Genomic DNA, 26,835 nt, shown 5'->3' on the forward strand with positions numbered 1-26,835 from the left:
CAGAGCTACAGATGGAACCCAGGGCCTCGGGCACACGAGGCAGTGCGCCGCGCCTGTGCACCCCAGCTCGGCACGGCTGCACTCCGCATGTGCAGATCGGAGCGCCCTGCCGAGGAACCCCCAATGCCCTTGCCCAGCCGCAGCTCCTCACCTCCAGCTCGGGTTCCAGCCTTCCCGTCTTGGGGTGCTCCATGCAGAGCTTAATTACCCATCACTTGTGGGCAGTAGCCCCCACATGGGGTTCCTGACCCCCACCCCCAAACCACAAACATCTCAACATAAAGTTACAGCAGGAGGATGCTGAAAACAGGCTTCTGGGCTGGGGATTTAGCTCAGCGGCATAAGCACCTGCCTTGCAAGCAGGCAGTGGTGAGTTTGATCCCCAGTACCGATAAAAAGGAAAAAGACAAAAAAAAAAAAAAGTGTGAGGTCCTGAGTTCAATTTCTGGTACAAAAAAAATAAGTAAGTAAAAATAAAACTGGCTTCCTCAGCACATGCTCTTCCTGCCCCGACATGGTACTAGCACTGTCCTAGGCCTTGGGCACAGCACCAGTGAGGCTCCCATCCCCAGGGCTCTGTGTGTGGGAGAGTGAGGGGTTCTGGGTCCTGACTCTAGAGGTTTCACTGGGTGTCAAGGAATCAGCAACAAGAGGCCCTCTGTGGCTGGAGAACAGTTCACAGGGCAGCAGGAGAGGGCATTGTCTGGAGCACTTGGCTGTCCCTTGAGGGCCCGTGCTGCTTGGCTATGGAGGTCCCCTGGGGGGAGGGGGGACGAGGTGGAGCTGGTGGCCAGCGTGAGAAGGGTGGGCTGCAGATGCCCAGCCCGATGCATCGAACCCTTAAGCAAGGAGGCATGGCACCCACTGGAAGGCATGGCGTCCTGGGCCAGATGACGGCCCCAGCCTTTAAACTGCACAGAACCTTAGGACCCAACCTTGTTTGGGAGGAAGCCTCCTGTCCCAGGAGGAGGGCAGGTGGGGCCCACATCCTACAGTGGGCCCGAGTCCAAGGACTGCCATCCTTAAGGATGGAGGGACACAGAGGTCACATGGAGGCATGCACAGGAATCAGAGTGAAGTGGCCACAACCAAAGGGCACCAGGAGCCAGTGGATGCCAGTGGAGGCCGGAAGGCACTTTCCCAAGAGCCCCAAGAGGGAGCCTGGTGCCTCCACAGCCCAGTGCCAGCCTCCTAACCTCCAGCTGGGGAGGACGTCTCAGTGACTTTTGACCCACAAGGGACCTGCAAGGCCAGCCCGGGCTAGGCCATGTGTTGGATGCTGCGGGTCAGCACAGCAGCGGGAGTTGGGGCCTCGGAAGTCAGGGAGGCCAGAGGTGGACGCCACTTCCCACGAGCAGCAGAGAGCCTCGGGCATTTGCCATCAAGACAATCAGCCACCCATATGGCGTGTGTCTGCTAAGGATGAGGGAACAGACGCGTGGGTGGGAACCCTACACACAGGCAGGAGAGCTGAGGTCACGCTGGCAGTGGCTGGGAGCCCGGGGTTGGGGGGCCTTGCTCATACACCCTCAAGGCCCTGTGGGAGCTGCAAACTTGGCCTCTGGAGCCAGCGGACGGGAGCTCCAGGCCAAAGGGTGAAGCAGTGGGCTGGAAACTGGGCACTTGGGAGCCTCTGAATCCCGAAGGTTAGGCCTCCATCCTAAGATCTGCTCCCAGGAAGGTCAGGGAGTGGCCAGACTGCAACCCATGACAGACACCCATGTGGAGCTACCAGAGGGTGGTGATTGTGACATCCGGGAGGAGGCACCTAGAATGGGCAAGCCAGACCCGAGGTCCAGGATGCATCCCTGAAGGGCACCGAGCCAGTGCCAGCTCTGCAGTGAGCCTGAACCTGGAAGGACACGAAGGGAAGGGGGCCGGCAGCGTACCTGGGAAACAGCACCAGCTGGCGGGGACAGATACTGGAAGACAGGGGACATTGAGAGGCACAGAGAACCAGACGCAGGCTCTGGACAGGACCCTGAACTGAAGTGCTAGAGGGCTGCTGTAAGACTGCCAGCAATGTCCCCACATGACCTGGCAAAACCAGTGGGTTCTAGAAACGGGTTAGCTCTTGTGGAAACAGCCTGGGTGTGTACGAGTTGTGTGCATGTGTGTGTGTGTCAGTGTGCACAAAGGCAACACTACTGTGGGGTCCTCTAGTCCCACTCATCTGAATGCACTAATGCTGGCACTATCTGGGCTCAGTGAGTACCAGACAAGAGCCTTGCCTGCCTGAATGCAGCTTCTGCCCCCACACGTGCACTTGTGGCCCCCTCCTGACTTGGAGTGATGGCTTCAGAAAAGGCTGACGTATAAAGCAGGAAGAGTCTGGAATGGTCAGAAAGCGGACTCTAGAGCTGGGGTGAGGGACAGGTTTCTTTGCGGGGTACAGTTTTGGAAGTGGTAACCCTAAGGCTACTAACAGGCCCTCCACAGCACAGCATAAAAACAACTTTACTGAGTTACAGCTTGACCCAAAAACTACAAAACTGGCCAGGAGCAGGTAACTGTGTGGGGAGACCGAGCCTCAGGGAGAAAGCAGCCATGGATCTGGCTGACCCGCAGGTGTGGGGAGCCTGGGCACCATCTGTGATGCATCCGCCAACGAAGTCCCAGTACAGGACGGCTGGGTCCTGGGAGATGCCCACTATTCCGAAGCTTAGCCATGGGCAAGGTCTTGGAGGCCCAGGGAGGATGGGCAAGGGCTCCCCCACCCCTAGAGAGCGCAGGGCCCAGCACAAGATGAAAGCCACAGATAATTAATGCTCTCAGGGTGGGCTTGACTCTATGAAACCCTTTATGGTGACCTGAAAGAGAAAGCAAACAGATGCAAGGCCCATCCCTGGCTTCCAGGACATAAGGACCTTTGAAATTATAAGACATTAAAATAAAGCCTCCGGGAAAGGACCTCGTGTTCTGCCTGCAGATTTGATGCTAGATCGAAGCTGAATTGCTCCTGAGAGCCGAGGCGCTGGCTTATTATGTGCAGCAGCCAAACCCCGACACGCAGCAAGGATGTCTGCCTTGGGCGCGCCTGCGGTGTCGCCTGTCTGGGACCCTTCTGGATAAGCCAGTGACCGATGGCACCTTCTCTGCTTTCTTCCGTCCCTCCATCTCAGGCAGAGGCGCTGGGCTCCTCGGGCGGGCTGTCCAGTTGGCGAGGTGCGGGGGCAGAGACCCAGCCTCACCGTGGAGCAGGAGTCTCCTGCCTGGACAAGGCATGCAGGAGCTGCAGGCTGAGCTGGAGAAGGTGGCCGGGCTTGGCCCCTGCTAGGTCGCGGTGAGGACCTGGCCCCAGGCAAGGGTTTCCATGGAGCAGAGCTGCGTGGAAGCTCAGCCCAAGTTAATGGGGACATGGCCCCTGCCGTTCTCCTACTCTGCCCTGTCGGGCTGTGCTTACCTACTGGAGACAATGCTGGCATTCACGGCTCACATCACCTTTAGTTCACAGCTCGCTTGTGCATTCTGAAGTCGAGCCAGAGGCCGAGCACGCCGGAGTCGGATATTGAGTGCACTCAGTCGTGAAGCTGAGTCTGCCTTGGCACTGGGCTCCCACAGAGCAGAGCGCTGTGTTCGGGAGGGAGAGGGAAGGCGCTGGCCGGCCCACTCCCCTTGGATGGCTGGCCCCGATACCAGGATGCCTCTTGCGGGGCAGAGACCCCATGGAGACCCCACGGTGACCCCATGGCTCTACCGCAGAGGGATCAGGGTGCAGGCAGAGGAGCCCCTTGGTCATGGTGCTAACGTGCAGGGGAGGTGGCTGGGTGCTGGCTGTGCTGCTCTGCAGAGCTCGCCCCGCAGTACATGTACAGAGCAGCACAAGTGACAGAAGCCAGCAGTGTGGTCCTCCTCCTAATTACGGGTGTTAATTAGCACAATGAGTCAACCTCCGCGAGTCAGTCAACGGGGCTGCCGGTGTGCAGAGCTGGAGCGCAGACCAGTGTCAGGTACACAGTGTTCCGCCACCCATGGCGTCCTCGGCTGGAGGGGCACCTCAGTGGCAGAACCCCAACAGGGCAGGGAGGAGAGGCACCAGCTCTTGAACTCTCACAAGCACGTTCTCCTAGGCATCGAAAGCCCCGTGTTTTACAGCGGGGCGGGGGAGGGGGGCATGCGGCCTCTGCCTCGGGGCCAGAGCCGCTGTGCCCACTACCACCTGAGCGGCTGGCAGCCCTGCCCCAACTCGGCCTCCACGTAGGCGTCGTACAGAACTTTCAGGTGGAGCAAAAGCTGCTCCAGGTTCTCCCCGGTCAGCGCCGACAGGGCTATGACCTCCTGTCCCAGGTGGGCCTGCAGTGGGGCCAGATGGGCCCTGGCCTGCGGCAGATCGATCTTGTTTCCGATGACCACATGGGGCCTTGAAGACAGGCCTTCTTTGTACTTCTCCAGTTCGTATTTTAAATGCTCAAGCTGAGTCCACGGCTCGGGCAGTGCGAGGTCCACCACGAACAAGAGGAAACGGCAGCGCTCCAGGTGCCGGAGGAAGCTGAGCCCCAGGCCCCTGTTCTGGTGGGCGCCCTGGATGATCCCTGGGATGTCGGCCACTAGGAGAGGAAAGCACAGTGTCAGCCTCGGGCCTGGGTGGGCACCAGGAGCCCTCCCCTGGGACCCGACTCCTCCCCTTCCGAGATTTTCTTTCAAGGGACACCCAAAGCCAGAGCTACCCTGTACCCTCATGGGAGCGGGCCGCCCGACACCGAGGAACCCCTGCCTTCCAGTTTGCAAAGTGCTCCTTGATGTTTGGGTGACAGGCAGGAAGATACAGCAGTCGGGTGGGAAATACTGAGCACAGTCCTGTCTCTCTGGCTTGGAACATGATTCAAAAAAGGGAAAAATGGTTTCCTGCACTCTATTAATAATTTGATTACTGATAGGAATCATTATAGAGTACTTTGCAAACATAAAGTGCTATACAAATAACCTTGCCAGCAGGCTTACTATTTTTAATGGGTACATTATATGCTGGAAAGAAAGTTTTCTTCTCTCAAAATGGTACAGAGAAAGCTTTTAAAATCACATGTTGTCTACACAGTGGCTGCTGCTGCCGAGTCCCACAGAGCACAGCAAACAAATGCAATGAGAAGGAAACCTCTCCTCAGGCTGGAAAGTTAAACTCCCATTTCTCAACGGTGGGATCCTAATTCTGACACAGAACAGACTCACTGAAATTCTTTCAATTAGGGAAAACAATGCAACAATTAAACAGGAAGCTAAATTTAGGCGTTACATAACCGGCTCCCTGCACCACTTGGCTGGCTGAGCCCACCTGCGAGCTGCTGGTGGTCGGCGTAGTGCACGATGCCCACGTGGGGCTTCAGGGTGGTGAACGGGTAGGAGGCCACAGCAGGCTTCGCGTTGGAGATGACCCGGAGGAGCGAAGACTTCCCAGCGTTGGGGAACCCAACCTGGAAAACAAGCATAGGAGGCTGCTGACCCCGCGGAGGTCTTTGCTGCTGCGGCCACAGCCGCAGCCCAGGCCAGTAAGGTGGTGGGGCCAGGAACCAGCCCCGGAACCCACCATCCCTGCGTGGGCCACTGTCTTGAGCTCCAGGTGGAGAACGCGCTCCTGACCCGGCTCTCCAGGGGTGCAGGTCACAGGCGCGCGGTTGTCGTTGGCCAGGAAAAAGCGGTTGCCTTTTCCTCCGGCGCCACCATGTGCAGCGATGTACTCATCACCCGGGCAGCTCAGGTCTGCAATGACTTTATCTCCCTCCTTCACCAAGGTGCCCACTGGGACCTGCAAGGCAGCATGGTGGCACAGCCGTGTTCCACATAAGAAGCGGCAATGCAGGACAGGGACTGCCAGGTCCTCCCTTCATGGCCACCAAGCACCAAGACATGACCTGGGCTCCCCAGCGGCCTATGGGGATGGGCACATGCCCTTAGAACTCTGCGTGGCCAGTGTCTGGAGGGGACACCTCCTGGGGGCCCTGGGCACAGGCCTAGGCCAGAGGTGGCCGGTGGATGTCTTTGTCCAGGCGATCACCTCATACCCTATCGGGCAGCACTGGCACGGAGGCTTTCCACTCACCGACCCAGGGCCTTCAGCTCACCCGGATGTAGAGGGCAGCGCCACCTCGGCCGGAGCAGTTCTTGCTGCCGCCATCTTCTCCACTGAAGCCCTGATACTGGGACCGCACTGACGACAGGGACTTGACTTGCCGGTCAACTAGAGCGAGAGCAAGAACCTGCATCCTCCTCCGTGTTAAGACGGAACCGGTGCCTGGCTAACATTGCTTTGCCCAGTTTAAGAACCTTAGAAAGCTGAGCGCAGTGGTGCACGGCTGTAACCTGATTGCTCTGGGAGGCCGAGGTAGGAAGCCTCGGCAAGTTAGTGAGACCTTGTCTCGAAACTTTAAAAAAAAAAAAGGCAAAAGGGTGAGTGATACAGCTCAGTACAAGGCCCTGGGTTCAATCCCAAGAAAACCTCTCCTCCGAAACAGAAAAACAGACAACAGAAGGGATTCACAGAATGAAAGGGAGCAGAGATTACTGACTAGCAACATGATTTCAAAAAACTGAGCTCGAATTTCCCTTCAAAAACTTTACCAGGCTGGGTGTGATGATGCACGCCTGTCCCAGCACTCGGGAGGCTGAGGCAACAGGATATCTGCAAGTTCAAACCAGCCTGGGCTACAAAGTGAGTTCAAGGCCAGTCTGAACTGCATTGTGAAACCCCATCTCAAAAAGAGACAAAAACAAAAGCAAACACAAAAACACACTGCCATCTCTTAAAAACATGAAAGTTAATTATAATGCAATCATCAACTAAAAAAAAGAAAAAGCTCTCCTGGCCGGGGATTTAGCTCAGCACCCTAAGTGTCCGCCTGGCGCTGCGGGCGAGTGTGAAGTCTTGAGCTTGAGCTATCCTTCCTGTTCTGTGAGCATTTCTGCAGCTGGCCTGCTAAACCACATGTTTACGCCAAGCACGTGCTGCACACGGCCTCAGCGCTTCCTGAGACAGTGACATAGGCTTAGCCTTTGACCCCGTACCATCGTGCTGCCCTGGGAGGGAAACTCACCGGTGCTCCTGTGATTCAGAACAACTCCAAACACCCACGTGACCTTACTTTGTCTCCACACAATGCATAAAAACACTCTCTGCACACCCAGATTTTAATGCGAAAGGTCACAGGCTAAGAAGCCTGGACTCCCCCAGCTGCTCCCAGACACGTACCTCGCAGGATGACGTGACCACCACTGCCACCGTCCCCGCCATCGGGGCCCCCGAACTCCTTTCGGGGCTCACTGTGGAAGCAGCTCATGCCGGAGCCTCCGCCTCCTCCACGGACAAGCACTCTCCGACAGTCCACAAAGTGCTTTTTCTACGGAGAACACCAGACACATGTCAGTGACACCTTAAACCCTCCAAGGAGACTAACTACCACCCGAACCACAGTATGCCTTAACTGCTTAAAGCTAGGTAATTACTAAAAAAAATCCAAAGATAAGATAAAAGTCAGTTCCAGGGGCCGGGGGTTTAGCTCAGCAGCGTAAGTGCCTGCTTAGCAAAATCAATGTCGTGAGTTTGATCACCAGCACCAAAAAAAAAAAAAAAATGAGTTCCACAGGTCACAAGAATTTGCAAGCCAAGGTGAATCAATGCAGATGTAAAGACGGACAAAAGAGAAAGCACGCTTTTAACTAGGATGTATTACGTCCATGTACCAGCTCCCCACGATAAATCCAACCATTACACACTGCAAGCATGTACTAAATAAAAGAAGTTTAAAAACAGAACAAAACAAACCATCACTGTGGAAGAGTACCTTGGTTTTGGAGACAGGGCCTTGCATTGTAGCTCAGGCTAACCTTGAACTCACTGTGTAGCCCAGGCCGACCTTGAATTTGTGGCAATTCTCCTGCCTCAGCCTCTTAAGTGCTGGAATTACAGGTGTTCACCACACCTGGCAGAAGAGTACCTTTTTTTTTTTTTTTTTAAGAAGGGTACCTTTTAAAAGAGTAGGCTTCATAGTGTATGAATTATATCTCAATTTACTAAAGCTATTTACATTTTAAAAATACCACTTAGTCTTTCTAACCTTAAGAGAACATGACTTGTCTAAGAAACTGTCTTTGAACAAAGTGTCTTTCTAAGAAAGCTTCTCTTAAACATGTTACTGTAACAAATCTTTGCTATGAAAAATTTTAGTTCAGCAGGACATAACAAGGAGAGGCAGAGTTCTTCTTGGATAAGTACTAGGCTTTTAGCTAGGGAGAAGGAACCTTCCTGTGTCCTGCCTACATGTGGGCCTATCTGTGCACCACTCGGGGACACACAGTGTCCCTCTGAGGCCCCTAAGCTAAAGAATCAGAATAACCAGCTGATTAGGTTAATAATCAACGCACACGAACCGCTGTCCACAAGGACCGCTCGTGGCTCAGGTGCGGGGCTGCTCAGCTGTGTGTGTGGACAAGCTCCCCCTGCCCGACAGTGCCTGACAGCCCCCACAGCCCTTCTCTGGAGGAGGGAGATATGGGTTTCCATCCAATGGTCGTAACAGTTTTCAAAAGAAAATACAAAAATATTTTAGGATTCTTTGGCACCACCACATGGGAAAACCACAAACTACCACATCAAAAGTTCAGTGTGTGATTTCATTCCATGCCACCAAACCCAGATCCACCTGATAGGAAAAGGCACACTCAGAAAGCACCACATGGAAATAAAGCCCAGGTGCTGTGCTCCAGGGGAGGCGGCGCTACGAGGTCTCGGCCACTAGCAAGTGTTTCTGTTGGCTTGCGCAACGCTCACCTGGGCCCTCCACTTAGGAGGAAATTAAAAGTGCATGATAAATGCGTATTTTCTTGAATTTAGTCAATGACCATTCGTGTTTTAAATAGAAGGTTCTGGTGAACAGAACAAGGAAACTTGTAGGCTGCAACCTCAGGGGCCTACTCCGCCCACCCAGAGGTCCTGGGTGAGGAACCATGCCCTGACACCTGGTGAGTAAAGTGCTGTTCTGCGAGGATGAATGACCAGCGAGCAGCCTGACCGGGAGCACTCCACCACCCTGGCTGCTGCTGGCCACTGCAGGAAGGTCCCCTGAAAGAATCTCCCTGTGTCCCTTGAGCAAAGAACCAAAGCGCAGATCAACCCAAGGCCCCACAAGGCATGCAGCCGCCTCCCAAGGGAGCTCACCAGCTTCTTCTCAGACAGGGGCTTCTTTCCAGGGGGCTCTCGATGCTTGGTGCAGTCCACACAGCCCATGGAGAGTGGCCTGGGGTGGCCTTGCTGTGGGAGGAGCCTGCTGAGCCTGAGGCCGGCTGGTGTGCGCACAGCACCCCGCATTATTCCCTCCAACATGGTCCAGGGTCTGGCCGAGGAGAGCCTCCCAGGTATCATGTCCCCTAGGGAAAGCGGGACAGGACAGTAAGGCACCTGGGCTAACCCTGAGCGTCCAAAGGAAGCTGAAGACAGGCGTCTGGGTGTGTTCCAGGCCAGCACATCCGGAGATTCCCGCTGTCCCCCCCCGCTGAGGCTCATGCTCCCCCTGGCACCCATCAGTGTATTGGGACTTGGGGCAAAACCTACTTTTCTGTTTATTTTTTGAGACAGGGCCTTGCTTTGTAGTCAGGCTGGCCCTGAACTCAGTAACCCAGCTGGCCTCAGACTCCTGAGCGCTGGGATTACAGTGTATGCTGGGCAGGTTCTGTGCACATGCATTGAACACTAGACACACCTCCGGGGGAATATCGAGAATCTGCTCACTGAAAATATGAAAGGCAATGTGAGTCTCAAGTCAAAAGTTCTAGTGCGAAGGCCCATCTGTTCAGATGTGACTGTGCTTTCTTGTGCAGCCCACACTGTGTAAACTGCAGTATGAAAATGCTAACCATGGAAACAAAGCCCTCCTCGGCTGGTCATCGGGTGACCCAGGAGGGTCTCGCTCCTGCTGCCTCAGTCTGCTGGTGCAGAGCTGGGTGCAGGCAAGCTGGACGCACAGCAGTGGTGGTGGGCGGTCATCCTGAGAGGTGACCAGCAGTGTCCACCGGGTCTCTGTCCCCACTCCTACATGGAGCTCACAACCCTTGTAACTCTCTGAGAGGGGAGTGACAGTGTCTGCCCTGCAGCCACCAGGGCCCTTGGAATTTCCCTTGCTCTGACACAGTGACTCATGGTGGTCCCTTCACAGCTTTCGGCTGGGGCCGGTCACCAGCAATTTTCAACACTTGGTTGTGAGCAGGAGATGAGGCTGGAGACCGAGCCCACATGTGAGGAGGCCTCTGTGAAGCCCTTCAGCCAGGGGGGTGAGCCTCACCTCCACTCCCTGGATACAGAGGTGCCCAGACCCCGGCCCTCACCGCAGCACCCCCACCTGGTTGCTCCCGGCAGCGTTTGTGGTGTGCTTTATGGCACTCCAGGTGTGTCCACCAGATTGTGGGGCCCTGAGCCCCGGGACCCGCCCCCTGCTGCTGCCTCTGAGCTGAAGATGGTTTTCCAGGACTGAGCACTTAATTTGTGGGGCTGCAGTCAATGGGCCACTTTCAGAAGGAACTTGAACTGGGGACACCTCCATGTGTAGTGGCAGCAGCAACAGCAGTGCCAGCCCAGGGTCAGGCTGCTCGTAGGAGCATGCATCTTCTGGTGAGGTGTGGAAGACGCTGACCCCACCTGCCAGGAGAGGACCGTCCCCAACCTGGGAACTCTGCACAGGAAAACCATGCAGTGCTCCCCATGGTGCAGAACGAGATGTAGGTACAGCAGGAGACGGGAATGTTTATGCATCATTTAGAAAGTTGCTACAGAGCCAGCACGGGTAAGCACACCAGGAGAGGACACAGTCTGTCCTCCTAGGAGCCCCTGCAGGGTGCCACCCACCATGACACCCTTGGCCCTGAGAGGGAACCCTGTCCTCACACCTGCTGTTCCTTAGCATGGCACCCAACAGTGCTACTCTGGGCACGAGGATGGCACAGGAAGAGCGCACCCGACTCCGCTGCCCCGGGCCGAGTCCTGTCCTCCAGGATGAGGGGCCCGAAAGAGAAGGCCCGGCGCAGAGTCCAGACTGGCCTTGTTCCAGCCAGCATGCCGGAACGTCCTCAGTGGGAGGCCCCTTTGTCTCCTCCTTGACACTCCCTGACATCTGAGGGCTACGGGGGCAGCTGTCTGGGGGGCGCCCTGTTCTGGCTACCTCCCTGCCCCTCCAGCAGGCGGGCCTGTCCCTGCTGTGCACCCAAGCACAGCCAGAGCAATCAGCACCTGGTGGGGAGCAGTATGAATCTGTGTGGGAACTGACTTATTTTTATGTAATAAAATACATAAGTCGTGTCTCCTAGTTTAGCAAACAACTACACTGGTACTGTCATTTGTTTTAAGGGTCAAACTGTTTCTAGTTTGGCCAGTAGGGACCATCATGAGGCTTCCTGTCCTTGGACACGTGCCACCACTCTGAGCACCTTCCTGCTCCTGCACAAATGCCCAGGACTATCTGTCCTGTCTCTGCCCCATCCTGAAACCTGCTGCCCCCGCTGGGGCCGGGCTCACTTTACCAGAGACAGCATCTGGAATCTAACTCTAACGCTGGGTCTGCTCGTTGCTACTGAGGAGCTCCTGTTCCCAGATCCGCTGGACAGAGCTGGGGAGCACACACATGTCCACACTGCCACACGCATACACACACGCATTTACTCCTACAGTCAGGCTGACACGATCTGCATTCACATACGCCGCCGCCGCTCAAAAGCCAGCGTGTCCAGTTCAGCGCAGGACATTTCTCCCGGTCTCCTCCGCTCTCTGCAGCTCTGTCTCCCACGCCCAGCACCCAGGCCTCCACCTCTTCCCTCTCTTCATTTGCCCTCGTCATCAGGCCTCACCCCAGGCCTTCACACAGGTCTCTCCTCTGCTGTTCCCTGTTAGAGGCTGCAAAAATATTCTAAAACCTAAACCTTCCAATCTGCAGTTGGCTTTAGAGTTACTGAAAAAGTGGCAAAGCTATTCCCATTTTCTTATGCTGTGCTCTCACAAACTTAGAAATGTTTAAAAATTTTTATTAGTAAGTGTTTGTAGTGTGCAAGGTTACACTGGCTGTGTGGAGCTTCCTGCTCTCCCCTGCCCCTCCCGCCTTTCCCTTCCCCTCTCCATCTTTAGGTCTCCTTCCCACTGAGAAAGGTCTACTGTCCTACTTCCTACTGTCTATCACTTATTTTGCTCTTTGTTTACAATTTGGGACAAACTCAATGATTTACAGCAAATGGGCACACAACTAAGATGCATTTTACCAAACAAACCCAGGAAGAGACCAACTTCCAGCATGATGGCCCACCCTGGGATCACAGCACTTGGGAGGCTGAGGCAGTAGGATTGCCATAGTTTAAGACCAGCCTGGGCAGTGCGTTCAAGGACAACCTGAACAACACAGAGAGATCCTGTCTCAAAAAATCAAAAACAAGGGGCCAGGGATTTAGCTCAGTGGCTCGAGCGCTTACCTGGCAAGCTTGAGGTCATGAGTTCGATCCCCAGGACCAAAACAACAACAGACAAGCCCTAAAGGAATACACCAAAACCATATCCACTAAAAAAAACTGGATTTGCTAGAAAAGAATATTGTCAAAAGCAGATTCTAGATTCAGAATGTTGTCTTGGTAAATTCCACCAAATATTAAAAAAAAAAAAAAAAAAAAAAAAGAGGCAATCTTAGGCTTTTTAGGAAAAGACAAAAAACACCATTGAACTCAACTTTTAAGGCCACCATAACTCCACCATAAAACTTGATTTTACAACAACAAACAGGCCAGTATTCCTCATCGCTATAGACATCAAAATCCTCTGACAGGGCCAGGGATTTAGCTCTGCGTAAGCACCTGCCTGGCAAGTGTGCAGTCCTGAGTTTGATCCCCAGTACCAAAAAAAAAAAAAAAAAAAAAAAAAAAAAAAAAAAAAAACCCACCAAAAACCCTCTGACCAACAGTACTCAACCAAACCCAGAAGTACAGACAGATCAGACACCAACCCCGAGGACATCCCAGGATACTGGCTACCCAGGATGCCCGGCTACTTCAGCAGCCAGTACTAACTGACCCTGTGGCCACCTCCACACCCATGCAGGACCAGGAAAAGAGCACACCAGCATGCTAGGACGAGGACCCTCTCCACCCCGACACCGGGAAAGAGCCTGTCTGAGGCCTCCAGCTAACAGGTACTGCAGAAGACTGGTGTAATCCCTGCACTTGAGAAGGCTGGAGGCCCAGTCCGAACCTGTAGGCCATCTGGCTCCTTTAGACATGCAGTAATGAAGGGAAAGTGGAGGAATAACACTGTCCCTGTCCCACAGAAAACCCCAGGGAAACCTAACGCAACAATTAGAATACACTGGGCAAGGCTGCAGGCAACAAAGTAAAAAGTGTAGAAGTCAATTGTACTGTTACATCCTAGCAACAAACAATCAGAAATGAAAAGTCAGAAACCAGGGCCAGGGATATAGCTGAGGGACACAGGACCTGTCTGGCAAGCACAAGGCCCTGAATTCGATTCCCGGTACCCACCGCCCCAAAAACGAAACCAAATCCATGTATAGGAATACCAAATCAAAAGGCACCTAGAAATAAAGTTAACAGTAAACATTCAAGTCCTCTGCCTCCTTACTTCCAAAGTACTGTTTTAAGTGTTTTTCAGGGATAAACTCATTTAAGTCCTTATAAAAACTGTGAGAAAGTACCTACTTTACCAATGAGAACAGAGGCAAAGCCAGGTGGAAGGGCACAGAGCTATCAGAGCCTTTTATCAGAGGCTAAAAGCAAAGGGCCTCCCGCTCCTTCACAGCAGCACACAGCAATACCCGTGGGGTACATGCTGGAAAACAGGCCTGCCAATGCCTGAACCCTGGCAATGACTGCGAAATCACCCAGAGGGCTGAACCCTGACCTGGGCCTCGCTCAGCAACTTCCTCCTCTACACCCTTGAGATCTGTGTGGGTGCCACTGAGAAACAGGGCTCCCTCCTAGCAAGGGAACAAATGCAACATTGTTCTCTACTGCTGTTGGATGGTCTCTGTTCTTCTAATAGGGCTGTTCTTGTACTGTGGAATAATCACCAGCCACATGGGGCTATTAAATTTAATTGACATTAAATAAAATGTAAGAACTCAGTTCCTCAGTCCCACAGGCCTCATCTTGTGTTAAAGCCACATACAGCCTGCAGATGCTGTGCAGGGCAGCACGGATGAGAACACTTCCACCATCGCAGTCCCTCAGACACCACCTGGCTACGCTCCACAGAGGAAACCCACTGCACGCTCCACACTGCAGCCATCTGCTCGGTCCAGTTACGGCATGAACAGAAATGAGGCTGTGATGAAAACCCAGGATGCAGAGTTCGTCAGAGAATGTGCTGTTTCACGATTACATGTCAGGGCTCTGACAAAAGCCAGGAAAGGCACCCACTGCTGTCCAGGGCCCGCTGTGGACACTGGTACAGTTGTTCTGGAAAATGTTAGGCTCCGTGTCTACTGGTCCACAGAAATTACTGCCAGGAACCTCTTTAAACCATTTACAGATTTTGAAGTGCGTTCCTTATAACACCCCTGGCTGTCTCCACTCTGTTCCAGTCTATAGATCTGCTATGACCTTACGCTTTGGCAGTGTGGACAGGAGCTTCCTGCTTCAGTCAAGTCCCCAGACTGAAAGTCACATCTGCAACAGGAGAAGCCTCTCCAGGCCTGTCTTGGTTCCAGTGACTGACTGCTCTCCTCTAGGCTTGGAGTCCAGAGGTAGAAGCCACCGGTCCGCTGCCTGCTCCGGGCCAAGACGCCAGCATGCCACTCCCACACCAGTGTCCTGTCTGCTTCTAAACTCTTATTACTATTATGATTTCCCCTACAAAGCAGTGGAGACTGCCTCAGGGAGGTTAAGTCACGTTCCCAAGACAGTGTCCTCTGGCAACGCAACTTACAACAGGAATCCTCACACTGCTTTGGGCATCCACGAAGACTCTCCAGGGAACTAGGGCAAGATGGATTCTGAAGAACTAGTTTTCTGCTCCTCAGCCTTTCCCACTCCTAGAGGCCTGACCCCAGGACCTCTGCACTGAGCTGTATCTCCACTTTTGTTTTGTTTCTCCCCTTAAGCAGGAGCTCGCTAAACTGTCCCAGCTGGCCCCGAACTTGTGATCACCGCGCGGGACTGTGGGTGTGGTCACACTGCTTGGCTTGCTCCGCGACTTTTGACGAGTTCCCCGCACTGCGATGAACGCGCTGAGTCCTCTCCCTTATGAAAGAAACCACTTTCCAGGGACAGCGCAGAAACAAGATTCTTTCACCCGCTCTGAAGAGGCGTGCGACCCCGAGTCCGCAGCGTCTCGGCCGCAGACGCGGAAAAGGCAGAGTGACGGCACGCCCGCCTCGCTCGGCCCGTTCCAGCCGCCCCAGGCCAGGTCGGTCCCCGCCCGCCGCGTCCCCACCCGGGCGGCAGCCAAGCGAGTGGCCAGCGCCGGGCCGAAGCGCGTCCCCGAAGCCCCCACCGCGCTGAAGGCGACAGCCAAGCCTGCTGCTGCCCCAGGGGCTCCCCGCCGCCCCGACCCTCAGCCTCCCCACAGTCCAAAGCCGGCTGACAACCCTCGCTTCCCACGCCGCACCCACCGGCTCCGCCGAATCACCATTTCCGGGGCATGCGACTGCTTCCGGGGCAGGCACCGGACTCCGCCAGTGCAACCAACGCGCATGTGTGGAAGGCAGACCTTGACCTCTGACCCGGCAGCGTGGCGCGTGCGTGTGTGCACTTGGTCCGCGGAACACGCTGCATAGAGGGGCAGGCAGGATGCGTTTTGAAGAACCAGTTTATTAAGAGTACACCAAAAGCATAAACAATTCAGACCCCAAACTGCGAAAAAAAATTAACCAATAATGTCTTTTTTTTTTTTTTTAAAGGTACTGTACTCACAACAAAACGGATTGGACATAATTGGAAATGAAGGGATGGCTTAAAATTTTTAAATGGAAATCGAAGTCTTTTTCTACAATTTTGAACGGGTGCCCAACATTCAAGCTTGTGTATAAAAACACCAGCCAAACGAGCAGCTCGCCTGGACTCCCACTGTATGAGCGTACCAAGGCGTCCTTTAGGGTCCCGGAGCTCTTGTCCACCTTACTATGTTAACATGCAGGCGGTCCAGCGCAAGGTCCGAGGGCCCATGCACTTTTCACGCGCTAACCAAGCCTAATCAGTGCGGGGCTGATGAGCCGCAGCTCCGCGGGGGCTCAAGCATGTGAGCACATCTGAGGATGGTGGGCATCACTTCCCAAATCTGACAGACTGGACGAAGTCAGAAAGGAACAGGAGGAAGAATGAGCGGCAATCCAGAAATACGTTGCGCAGTTTCTGGCCTTCAGTAGACAGAATCATGAAAAAACATGAAACACAACCAAATTGAATGAACAACTCGTCTAGCCTAAGCTTTTCCCAAACATTCGTGTTACAGAAGAGAAGATATAATACAGGCAATGAGAAACAACTGTTGGCATCACTTTCCCCCACAAAATTACATACAAGTGGAAAAAACATTAAATAATCATTCTGTTATTAAATATATTAACACCAAAAATCATGTATAAATTAGGAAATAAATGTACAAGCTATTTCACAAAGTGCTTTTAAAAATATATACACAACATTCAATAAATTCTTAATGTAAGACATTCCAGATTGAAGTTTTGGGGTGACAAGATTTTTAAGTGACTTTTTTCTTTCAAAAAGCATTAATACAGCACTTAAAAAAATCAACATATACACACATAAAAGGCATATTCCCAGATTGGCAAGGAATAAAGACTACCTTCACAGTTACGTAAAATGTTTAACGCTTTCAATGGGCAACTTTAGTCCCCAGTTAAGTTTGTAAATCAGCTCTATAAAAACTAAGGAAGGCTGGGGATTTAGTTGAACGGCATAAGCGCCTGCCATGCAAGTGCTCGGTTGTGAGTTTGATCCCCCGTACGGATGATAAAAAAAAAAAAGCTAAGGAAAAAGCCGGGCATGGTGGTATATGCCTGTAGTCCCAGCACTTGGGAGGCTAAAGCAGGACGATCACCTCAAATTCAAGGCCAGCCCTGTGCTGCATGAGTTCGAAGCTAGCCTGAACTATACAGTGAGACCCTGTCTCAAAACAAAAACAAAAAAAAAAAAGGAAAACAAAATTGATTCTCAAAAAAGGCTCTCTAAATGAAATTGGTAATTTGTTGTTTAACAATTAAAAATTCTCATTTTTGTTATTTAATATGGACACATGTATTTTTCAAGCCTTTACTAGTGTTAAAGGGTTTTTAGACCCTATGCATACAAAATAAACACTGCTATGCCCTTGTTTGTTGGTATCTAGCCCACAGAAGAGGGGAGACCATCCGAGGACAGGACTGGTAATAACACAGACAAAACTTAATCTACGCCTCAGTTCCTCATTTGTAAATGGGAATGGTATCTGCTCTGTATTTCCCAGCATGATCTCTCAGAATTAATTCAAGCCAAAAAGAAAAAAAAAGAGAGAGAAAAAAATTCCACAAAATATTAAACGCTCAACTCTGGATAAAAATTAATTTTTAAAACATAACAATTATCACTTAAAGAAAAACATCTTCAGTAGCCCTGATGTATCAAGCATTGGATATATTTTGTATTTTCCTGGTAGCTCTTGGAAATACATCAGTATTTATCTGAAGTTTTTCTTTTTAAAGAGTCATAGTAAATATGGTTTTATTATTCAAAGTTCATCAAGTGTCCAAGCTGCTTATTAGTGGAAATACGGGAGTTTTCATCTATTTCTCAATTGTGCTGCACAGAACTGACATGGGACTGAATATCTAAGGGTGTGAAAATTATTCAGATTTCACTGTATAAAGCTTTAGTTTTCATTCAAAAGAATATAGTGAAGTTATTGGAGTAATTTTAAAAATAGGATGTGGATTTCAGACATCCCTAAAAGAAAAGGAACACTTGCTTGGAGATCTGAACAAGTAGGTCCTAGAAGAAATAATATGAAATAAAAAACTTGCTCACTGTTTGGAAAGTCTGGTGTCAATACTATAAGCTATCTCTGTTTAGGACTGGGCATGTCAAACAGTCAAATCCTAAAAAAGATGCCAGATATGCTGAGCCCAAAGCCAAAGCAGTTTCCGACGGCCCCGCTGACAGAGAGCTGCTGTCAGTGCTCAGCAACACTGCGTCCCCTGGATGGCGAACATTCCAGAGCTTTCAATGATACACACAGCCTGCAGCAGCACGTGCGTCCCGATCGCCACCACTGGGTTAATCGCACACTGCCCTCATGTAGGCCTGTTTACTTGGAACCCATCACTGACCCGTCTTCATTTGCTAACAGAGACAGACACCCTTTTGGATAGACAGAGTTAGCAAGCACACGAGCAATGGCCAAATTCTGGACACGATGCTCCGAGCCTCTCCAGGCGAAGCATGTGCATCCTCATCGCCACACAGCAAGCACTGCCCACAGCACAGGCTGTGTTCCAGTGCCCTCGAGGCCCGGCACACATGGCCACCCCGGGCTACAAGCAGTGGTGGTGTCGCTAGTTACACAAACACTTACAACCACGGTGTGTGACACTGGCATGAGGAGAGGGAAGACCCAGGTCTGTTGATGGGAACACATGGATTATGGAGTCCTTTAGATACGTCCCATTTCTGGACACGGAACACTGATAACGTGACCCCCCAAAGCTAGCTAGGACATCGAGATGGGGGAGGGGGACAAAAAGGGGCCACCTCTCCATTGTATCGACATATAATACTATGTACAGCACCAAATATGTCACGCCACCACAGCGCGGTCTCGCGCCAGTGGTGCAGGCTCAACATCATACCCAGCAGGAAATGAGCACGCTTCACATGCAGGCGTGGCAAAGGGCAAAGGGTAACCGACACGGCACAACTCCTCTGGACTGCCACGGCCATCTATCCCCGGGCGGACACGGGACACAAAGGCTCCACTGGGAACGCTTGTCCATCACTGCTGGTAATTTCCATACTGGCCCTAAAAGAGATTAAGACATAGATTATACCTCTGTAGTCCTGAGCAGAAGGTCCACACAAGGCAGAACGGACCACCACTGCCAGCCAACATCCTGGGTAAGTGATGGAAGAAGGAGCACGGCCAGCAGGTGAGAGTGAGGCAGAGTGCGCCCGCCACTCTAGAAGTGCTCACCACGCCTGCAGCTGATGACTTAGATTGCTCAGTCATGCACTGGGTTCCTGCAGACTGGGCCTCGACAGATGCCTTGTCACAGCCTGCTGCATGGCCTGCCAGGAAGGCAGGCTGCCCAGGCAGACCCCAAGTGTGAACGCTCATGGGTGACTGATGGGCGGCAGGGCCAGTCCAGGCCTCCCAGCATGTCCAAGTAGGAAGCAGGGGCGCGGGGTGAGCAGGGTAACAGGACTAGTCAATACGGAATCTGAAGAAGAAAATCAGAGCCAGCGTCCAGCCTGGCTGCAAGACAGGAGGCTGAGTGGACAACTGGAGCCGGGTGAACAGCGCCAGAGGCTGAGATGACCGGTCCCCCGTCTCACTGCCCCTTTCTCCATTCGCCAGGAGTGTGGGAGCCCATGCAAGGGGGCAGGGAGGAGGGAGAGGCATCGGTCTGACCAGGAAGCCCACATGTGCAGCAGTTGTGATGGGTGTGACAGTGCCTCGTGGCCCGCCATCCTCACCCTCAGAGCTGGCTGCTGGCATCCGTGGGCAGAGCTGGGGGTTTGGCAAGCATCTGTGGTGGGACTGTCACACACAGTGCAGGTGCTAGCAGCACCCACCCACCTCTGACACACGGACACATCTCTGGACGCTGCCAGTGTCCCCTAGGGGCAGCACTGCCCCACGTGAGAAGCACTGGGCTGGGCTGACCATGCTCAAGCACTGGCACTGCCTGTTGTTTGGGCAGCTGGAGGTTCCAGAAGGTCTCTTCTAGTTCACCCAGCTGGGCAGGGGCAGGGGCAGGTCTGAGAGGCCCATGAGTGCCAGGCAGAGACCCATGGTCTCAGCCACACTTAAACCCCTCAAGACTGCGTGAGGTTCCTATTCTGGAGTTTTGGTCTCCCTTTTAGAGGCAGGCATACACTTGCATGTCCTCTGGTTCTGTCATTCAGCCAGGAACTTCACGTGTCATTTCATAAACCCTGAGGGCCTCTTATCTGCACCCTGTGATGGAGGCCTCATACCTTGTTAAAACTGTGTTGGTACTTCCAGTGTTGGGTCAGCTGCAGACTGTGCCCTCCTGTGTTCTGCACCCTGATCCTGGGCAGGTGATGCTCCCAGTGCCAACCCTAGGCCCACTGTGACCTGTCCACACGCTGGGCAGCGCAGCCCTGCAGCCAGCATGCTCATGAGGGGCACTGCTGAGCTGTTTTCCTCCATGCCAAACAGGCCTGCTCCTCTCACTGCCCTGCCCAGACCCAGGCAGCCTTCTCTTGGGCTCCTCCTTCCCCCACAGGAGCAGGCTGAGAAACACGGAGTACTCAGCTACCCAGGCAAACGGCCATGTTCAACACAGCGCCCTGACCTGTCGTTAGTGCTGAGCCTCCTCAGTGCCTTCCACCTGGCACAGTGACCCTGGACAGCCACCTCATGCTGAGACACTCTAGCGGAGACTTCCCGTCAACACCCAGGAGAAGCTCACTGCTCACAGCCAAGCCGTCACCCACCTCCTCCTGCTCTCCTGTCTCAGGACCTTGGCAGCCCCCTTCCTGAGCGTGGCTCATTCTCACCTGCTCAGGGCTCCAGGCCCCAAGTGTGCCCGGGGGGCCCTGGCCCTTTCAGAGGAGAGTACAACTTTGGGAGAGACCCTGAAGCCCTGTGCCCTCCTACCCGTCCCTGTCACCTCCCACTGCTTGCCTGCTCTGCTTCTCACTGACACAAGAGACTGAACTCTCTGTCCACCAAGGACTGTCCTCTGTGGGTTCCTTCAGGACACTGCTGCACTGCCAGTGTGGCAGACAGGCGCCATCCCCCCGCCCCATCATCTCAGCCCTTGCTCCAGCTTCTTCCTGAACACTCAGCACGTCAGCACTCGCTGTCCTGCTTCCCTTCTGAGACCTCAGGGTCCATGCCCGATGCTCAGTCCCCAGAAGAGAATCTGGCCCCATCAGGTAAGCCACCACCTCCTCACCGAGATGTCAGCCCTAATAGCTCGGGGCCATGTCACTACCACAGCCCACGCCCCACAGCCCAGCAGATACCCGGTGTGCCACGCACACAGTAAATATTTATGGAATGACTCATGCAGAGAATTATACATGTGAACCTAGCATTACGTCTGGGGTGTAAAAAGCCACCTGCCTGAGGTGAGATATATATACAGAGGTAATTTTAAAAAACCTTACAGGCTCAGAGATTAACATTCTGGAAGGAGCCCTGGAAGCCAATTAGTTCCATTCCATTGGTCCTTGTGACCATACGAGAAATCTTCATTATGTCTCGACAGACACAGTGGACGGGCACGTCTGGAAACATGCAGAAAGCTTGCCTGCTCATAGCCGTAGGGGCGCTGCTGCTGGGCCGAGGGTCCCGTCTGTGAGGTTCTGTAGCTTCCGTACTGCTGGCCTTGTCCTTGCTGGTAGCTGGAGTACTGCGAGGGGGCTCCCTGGGCAGGCCCTGTGGAAACATCCCGAGCCGGGCCGCGAGGGCACCACCATGACACCTGTCCACACGGCAGGACAGTCCCATGCCTCCCCACGCCGTGGGGACTGAGGCCTCTCCCTATCACACCTAGGCCTGCGGCCCCCTAGAAGCAGGTGGTGGCTGTTCTGGAAGCAACCTGTATCAGTCACAGTGGATTCTGTCACCCGTGCCTTGGAATCCCCCAGAACAGAGGAAAACCCCAGGGAGGAAGGGAACAGCTTTAGTGGAAACTAAACTGAAGGGGTTGGAAAGAACTAGCACGGGCCGGGATTTAGCTTTTGTCACAGGGCTTGCCTGGTGGAGGGTGTGAATTCGCTCCCTGGTTCAAAAAAGAAAAAAAGGCCCAGCAAGGCCCAAGTCAGTGTATCGTGGTTCTTTCCAGCACCAGGGCTGGAACCCAGGCCGCGCACAAGTCGAGGCTCCCTCCCTAAGCCTCACCCAGGTGGTAGCCCCAGTGTGAGGCCCAGCAGCCTAACTGCGGCTCCCTCCGGCTCCCTCCTCCCCACGCAGGGAACCTGCCCCAGAGCTCTTCCCGCTGGTTTGGCTGCCCCAGCTCCTCACTTTTCAAACACAATTCTCAGGCGCTATGAAGGTCGGGCTAAGGCCCAGCCTCCTTGCTCAGGGTCGAAGTGGCCATAAAGGATGAGCCCCTGGACCTTGGGTTTACCAGAAGAGGAAGCAAGCTCTAGTCAGGAGACCCCCTGGCCAGTGGGCACCTGTTTATTTTCTATAGAAACAGATGTTTCAGGGCCGAGGATTTAGCTCAGCAGCATGAACGCCTGCCTGGCAAGTGTGAGGTCTTGAGTTCGCTCTCTGGTACCAAAAAAAAAAAAAAAAAAAAAAAAAAAGGCGTTCCAGCTGGGTGTGGCAGTGCCCACCTGGAAGGCTGAGGCAGGAGGACTGAGAGCTGCAGGACTACATGGCGAAAGCCCGTCTCGGAACACTTTTAGGAGCTGTGTGTGTGGCTCAGGGTAGGACGTGTGCCCAGCGCAGGGAGGCCTGGGTTTGACCACCAGCACCAACCACTCATTAAGACATCCCATCTCGCCTGCATGGGTGCTGAGGACCTGCTGGGTCCCTGCGACAAGCTCCTCACCTGCTCATGCTCACCTACGGGGCAGGAGCTCTTCACTGTGCTTTGAGTGTCTTGCTGTGTGGTTCAGGCTGGCCCTGGCCCCGGCAACCAGCGCCTCAGGGTTCTGAGGACACGGTTACAGGCGTGTGCCATCACACCTGGCTTTCACTGTGTGCTGAGACTGAGTCTCGATCGATAGCTGAGGCTGGCCTGGCACCCTTGAGCCTCCTGCCTCAGCCTCCCAGGGTGTGCTCTCAGTCAGCCGTGCACTGTGCACTGAAGCAGCCCTGCGTGGCTGTGGTGGGACACGCATACAGGCCTTGGGTTCCAGAGCACAGGGAGCCTCCTGCAGCCAAGGGGTGAGGCCGCGGCCCTGTCAGTGGACAAGCCCAGGAAGAGGGGTGCACAGGAGCACAGGACTCTGGTGAACCTGGTCCCAGCGAGGCTGGGCTTTCTCTTCTCATCTTCTGGTGAGCTGCATTTCTGCCTCTGCTCTTACTGAGGCGGGGGCAGTGGCCCCTCTCCCTGCTTCTGCTCACTCCAAGGCTCCGTGTGCCTGCGGCAGGCTCACCGGCTGGGGCGCAGCAGGGACCCCTGCAGGGTGGGTGGGAGCTGACAGGGGAGCACCTGCGAAGCTGCTCCTGGCTGAGCTGCCTGCGGGTGGCTCAAGCGACGGGGACACAAAATCAGGTGTAGAAGATTCCTGACCCCAGAGCCCACTGCTGTTTCCAATAGAAAGAAGAGCTGCTCCTAGGGCTGGGGCAGGAAAATACTCTGGCCAGAAAATACACAAGGACTAAAACACAACAGAAAAACCAAAGGGACGCAGGTGCCAATTTGAAGAGATGAGCTCCCAGGGCCAACATGGGCGCAATTTAGCTTAACAAATTACAATCCCACATGTAAAATTAATTATCTGTAAATACATACCACAACAAACAAGTGGCTGAGTGAGCCAGTAGGGGGAGAGAAAACAGTCTCCTCACAGAAGTCCAAGGAACACAGCTACACTGCACCCCGAGAGGGCGGGGCACCTGGCCAGGGGAGCAAGGCCCTGGGTTGGGAAGCCCCCCACTCTTCTCTCTGAACCTGGGACCGGGCCCCAGGTGGAGAAACACACCAGGCAAACCCACTGAAGGGCACGCTACGGAGTGCCTGACCCCCACTCCCACCGTCAAGGTCACGTGACTGGAGACACTCAGGCAAGGGAAGCCCAAGGAGACAGACGTACCCCGGGTTGGGTCAGGGACAGAAAAGGACCCAAGGGAGAACTTGAGGCCAGAGTGAAACATGGAATTTGGTCTCAGCAATCAGTCATGCCGGTGTCTTAGCTGAGACAACTGAACCCCAGGAACATGCAAGGTTCCTCATGGGGGAATGGGGTGCTAAGTACACAACTCTCTGCGTTATTCTGGCAACTGTTCCGGAAACCTGAACCTTGCTTGTCCCAAATAAGACATTTTCTAACCCCCACCTGCGCGGGAGTGCACAACTTGCACAGCCCACAGTGTGGCAGGCAGGGGACCCCGAGAGCCCCGTGGGAACATGCCCCTTCTCTTACCGTAGCCCTGCTGCTGCCCAGGGTAGCTCTGCTGGCTGGGGTACTGCTGCTGGGGGTACGTCTGCTGCTGGGCCGCACCCTGCTGGTACCCAGCCTGCTGCTGGCTGTACTGGGGGTTCCCTGTGGAAAGAGGGAACACAGCTCACCAGCTGACCAGTGAAGGTGGCCTGCTGCCAACACCAGGACCAGTAGTACCGGCATCCCTGGGCCACGCCTGCTGCCTCAGAGGGGCAGCAGGTTTTCTTCTTCATAACGCAAAATGGTACATTTTCTCATGATTTTACAAAAATACAAATGAAGCGATTAATGCAATTAAGGCTAAGCGTATTACTGAGTACCCAGAAGGGCACTGTGACCTGACACGGAAACAGGGTCCCCACAGGTGTGACCACATATGGTCATCCAAGGTCACCTGAAGAGGGCAGCGTGGACACAGAGGCCCTGGCGGGGGTGGACAGGACAGCTGCCATTCCAAGCCAAGGACCACAGTGACCCCAAAGGCTGGAGAGGCTTAGACACAGTCTCCCTCTCAGCCCACGGCCGGGAGCAGCCCTGCTGGTTCCCCGACCTCGGGGGAACGAATTCCCGTTATGGGAAGATGCTCAGTTAAAGGCCTGTGAGCCCACGGGCACACAGTGAGGCAGACTGGCTGTGAAGAGCTGACGCGTACACACACGTTCTGGTGGGAAGACACCGGGAACGCTCGTTACTTAAAACAGCTTTGTTACAGGAAAAGGTGCCCTGCCGTGATCTCCCTTAACACACCCGCTCTTGTGCTCCATCGTGCCCGCTGGAAAATGTTAATTTAAGAAAGCCATATAACCACCAAGCTTTCCAAGGGGCACTGGTTATTCTGACATCTGCCTCTGGACCTCCTGGAATGCCCACGGGAACCCACTCAGGGTCAGAACAGAGGTCAACATCTGGGAAATTCCGAGGCGTCTTTAGACAGTCACCCCAAGTCTCTTCCCACCCCGCCTCCCAAGCCGGCCCTTGTGCTTTCAAACTGCAGATTGCACGCTGTTGGGTCCACATCTGCAGGGACCCATGCCGGGCCGGAAAGGCACGTGGCTGGGGTGGGACACTCACAGCACTTTTCTGGTTGTGTTCCCAAATGTGCCCAGCGGTAGGAACCCAGAGGCCTCGGGAGGCCGGGGGATGGCACTGGACTCCTGAGAGCCCACTTTCCTTCTTCACTGTTCTGCAAAGAACTTTCCTGCCCTAAGCTGGGTCCCAGAAATGCACGACAAAAACCAGGGCATCGCCGAGACAGTTCACGTGGGAAGGCGAACAGCCTGCCGGGGACCCAACCTGTGTTTCAGGGATAGCGAGGCTGACCCGCACACTCATTCTGGCTGAATTCCTCCCCCGGCTGGGAACACTGACTCTTTCCCTCTGCCCCCATCTAAGACATGACCTCGACTCCCTAACTTACGCTCCTTTCTCACCTGCTCCACCAGCTCCAGCAACCAGCGGATGAATGAGGTGACACTGAGCAAGAAGTCAGAAGCTGTCTGGTGACTGAAGTCCCCAGGAGCATGATGGGCACAACAGCCAGGAATCAGATCCTTCCAGCCTCAGCTGCACCCAGTAACACTTAACACTTTTTTTTCTTGGAGTATTGAGGCTTGAACTCCGAGCCTTTGCACGGAGCCTCACCGTCTGCTGTCTGTCTCTCTCTACCTTCCCTCCCCCTCCCTTTCTCTCGAGTTTAGGACAAGGGCTCTAAATCACTAAGTGGCCCAGGCTGGGCACAAACCTGTACTCCTCCTCCTTCAGCGTCCCACATGCTGGGGCCGTGGGGCGTGTACCGCCCAGCCCAGCTTCATGGTGAGTACTTTTAACCATGACTCCTGAACAGGCCAATATATCCCATAATTCACAGGCGTAAAAACAAACACACACCCTAAAGAAACAAAGAGGCCGGGCCATCGCTGCCCTGCCCTGTCCAGTCCTGACCCCTGCCCAACTATCTGTCTGACTTGATCTCTTGGGTATTTTCTCTTGGGTGTGCAGTGCCACGTGTGTGGGCACCCATGAACCCAGCTGACTTTCTCCATTTTACACGGAATGCATATCTAGTCACCCTGCTCCACACTGGGATCGGCAGCGCCTGTCCTGTGGCCACCTCAGCAAGGGCTCAGGTCTGTCCAGGGCCATAAGCTTGCTGCCATCAGACGTGGACCTCCTGCTTCTGTGCTGTGACTTACGAGAGTGGCCAGCACACCTGGCCAGTGCCCTGTACTCCTGCCTGGCTCACCCAGCCCCAGCCTGGGCCCTTCCTGCCAGTGGTCCTCTGGGATCAGCACCCTCTCATGCTATAGGACTCCCCAGGCTCTTGACAGATGCCATGGCCCACAAGCCACACAACCCAGCGCCAGTGTCCCACTGGCTGCTGGATCCACTGTGGTCTCGCCCCTCAGCCTCCGCTCAGCCCTCTGCACGGCACTGCAGACAGATGAGCCGGCCCCTCAGTCTCCTCGAAACACGGCATTCCCAGCCCTCTCACTCAGCAGAGGACCTCGTGGTGCACACCAGGCATCGGGCCTGTGTTCCATATGCACACGGGTTCCCTGTGCTGGG

The 26,835-nt window shown here is 54.0% G+C and overlaps 2 protein-coding genes across 5 annotated transcripts in view; both read right to left on the reverse strand.

Moving 5' to 3' along the window:
- Positions 1 to 2,438: 2,438 nt before the first annotated feature.
- Positions 2,439 to 15,677, reverse strand: Mtg2 (mitochondrial ribosome associated GTPase 2). 3 transcript variants are annotated; one of them, XM_003462820.4, is made up of 7 exons: positions 15,579 to 15,677; positions 9,146 to 9,354; positions 7,181 to 7,328; positions 6,057 to 6,172; positions 5,522 to 5,740; positions 5,270 to 5,408; positions 2,439 to 4,547 (listed from the first exon to the last, which is right to left on the reverse strand). In XM_003462820.4, exons 2-7 carry the CDS (start codon positions 9,347 to 9,349, stop codon positions 4,153 to 4,155), a joined length of 1,221 nt encoding a protein of 406 aa, XP_003462868.1. In that variant the 5' UTR covers positions 9,350 to 9,354; positions 15,579 to 15,677; the 3' UTR covers positions 2,439 to 4,152. The 3 variants fall into 3 exon arrangements, with proteins under 3 accessions (XP_003462868.1, XP_005000452.1, XP_005000453.1); XM_005000395.4 differs by lacking the exon at positions 15,579 to 15,677 and adding an exon at positions 14,894 to 15,505; XM_005000396.3 differs by lacking the exon at positions 5,522 to 5,740.
- Positions 15,678 to 15,757: 80 nt separating this feature from the next.
- The window catches only part of Ss18l1 (SS18L1 subunit of BAF chromatin remodeling complex), a 35,841-nt gene continuing 24,763 nt past the window's right edge, over positions 15,758 to 26,835 (reverse strand). For both annotated transcript variants that reach the window (XM_063248074.1, XM_063248075.1), the window contains exons 9-11: positions 24,253 to 24,372; positions 21,462 to 21,589; positions 15,758 to 18,979 (exon numbers count right to left, since the gene is read on the reverse strand). In XM_063248074.1, coding sequence (XP_063104144.1) covers positions 21,466 to 21,589; positions 24,253 to 24,372 — 244 coding nt within the window. In that variant the 3' untranslated portion in view covers positions 15,758 to 18,979; positions 21,462 to 21,465. The remainder of the gene's footprint in view (positions 18,980 to 21,461; positions 21,590 to 24,252; positions 24,373 to 26,835) is intronic.

This window comes from Cavia porcellus, unplaced genomic scaffold, assembly GCF_034190915.1.
Source record: "Cavia porcellus strain 051 isolate PalLab524CR breed Dunkin Hartley unplaced genomic scaffold, mCavPor4.1 scaffold_5, whole genome shotgun sequence".
NCBI classification, from domain to species: domain Eukaryota; kingdom Metazoa; phylum Chordata; class Mammalia; order Rodentia; family Caviidae; genus Cavia; species Cavia porcellus.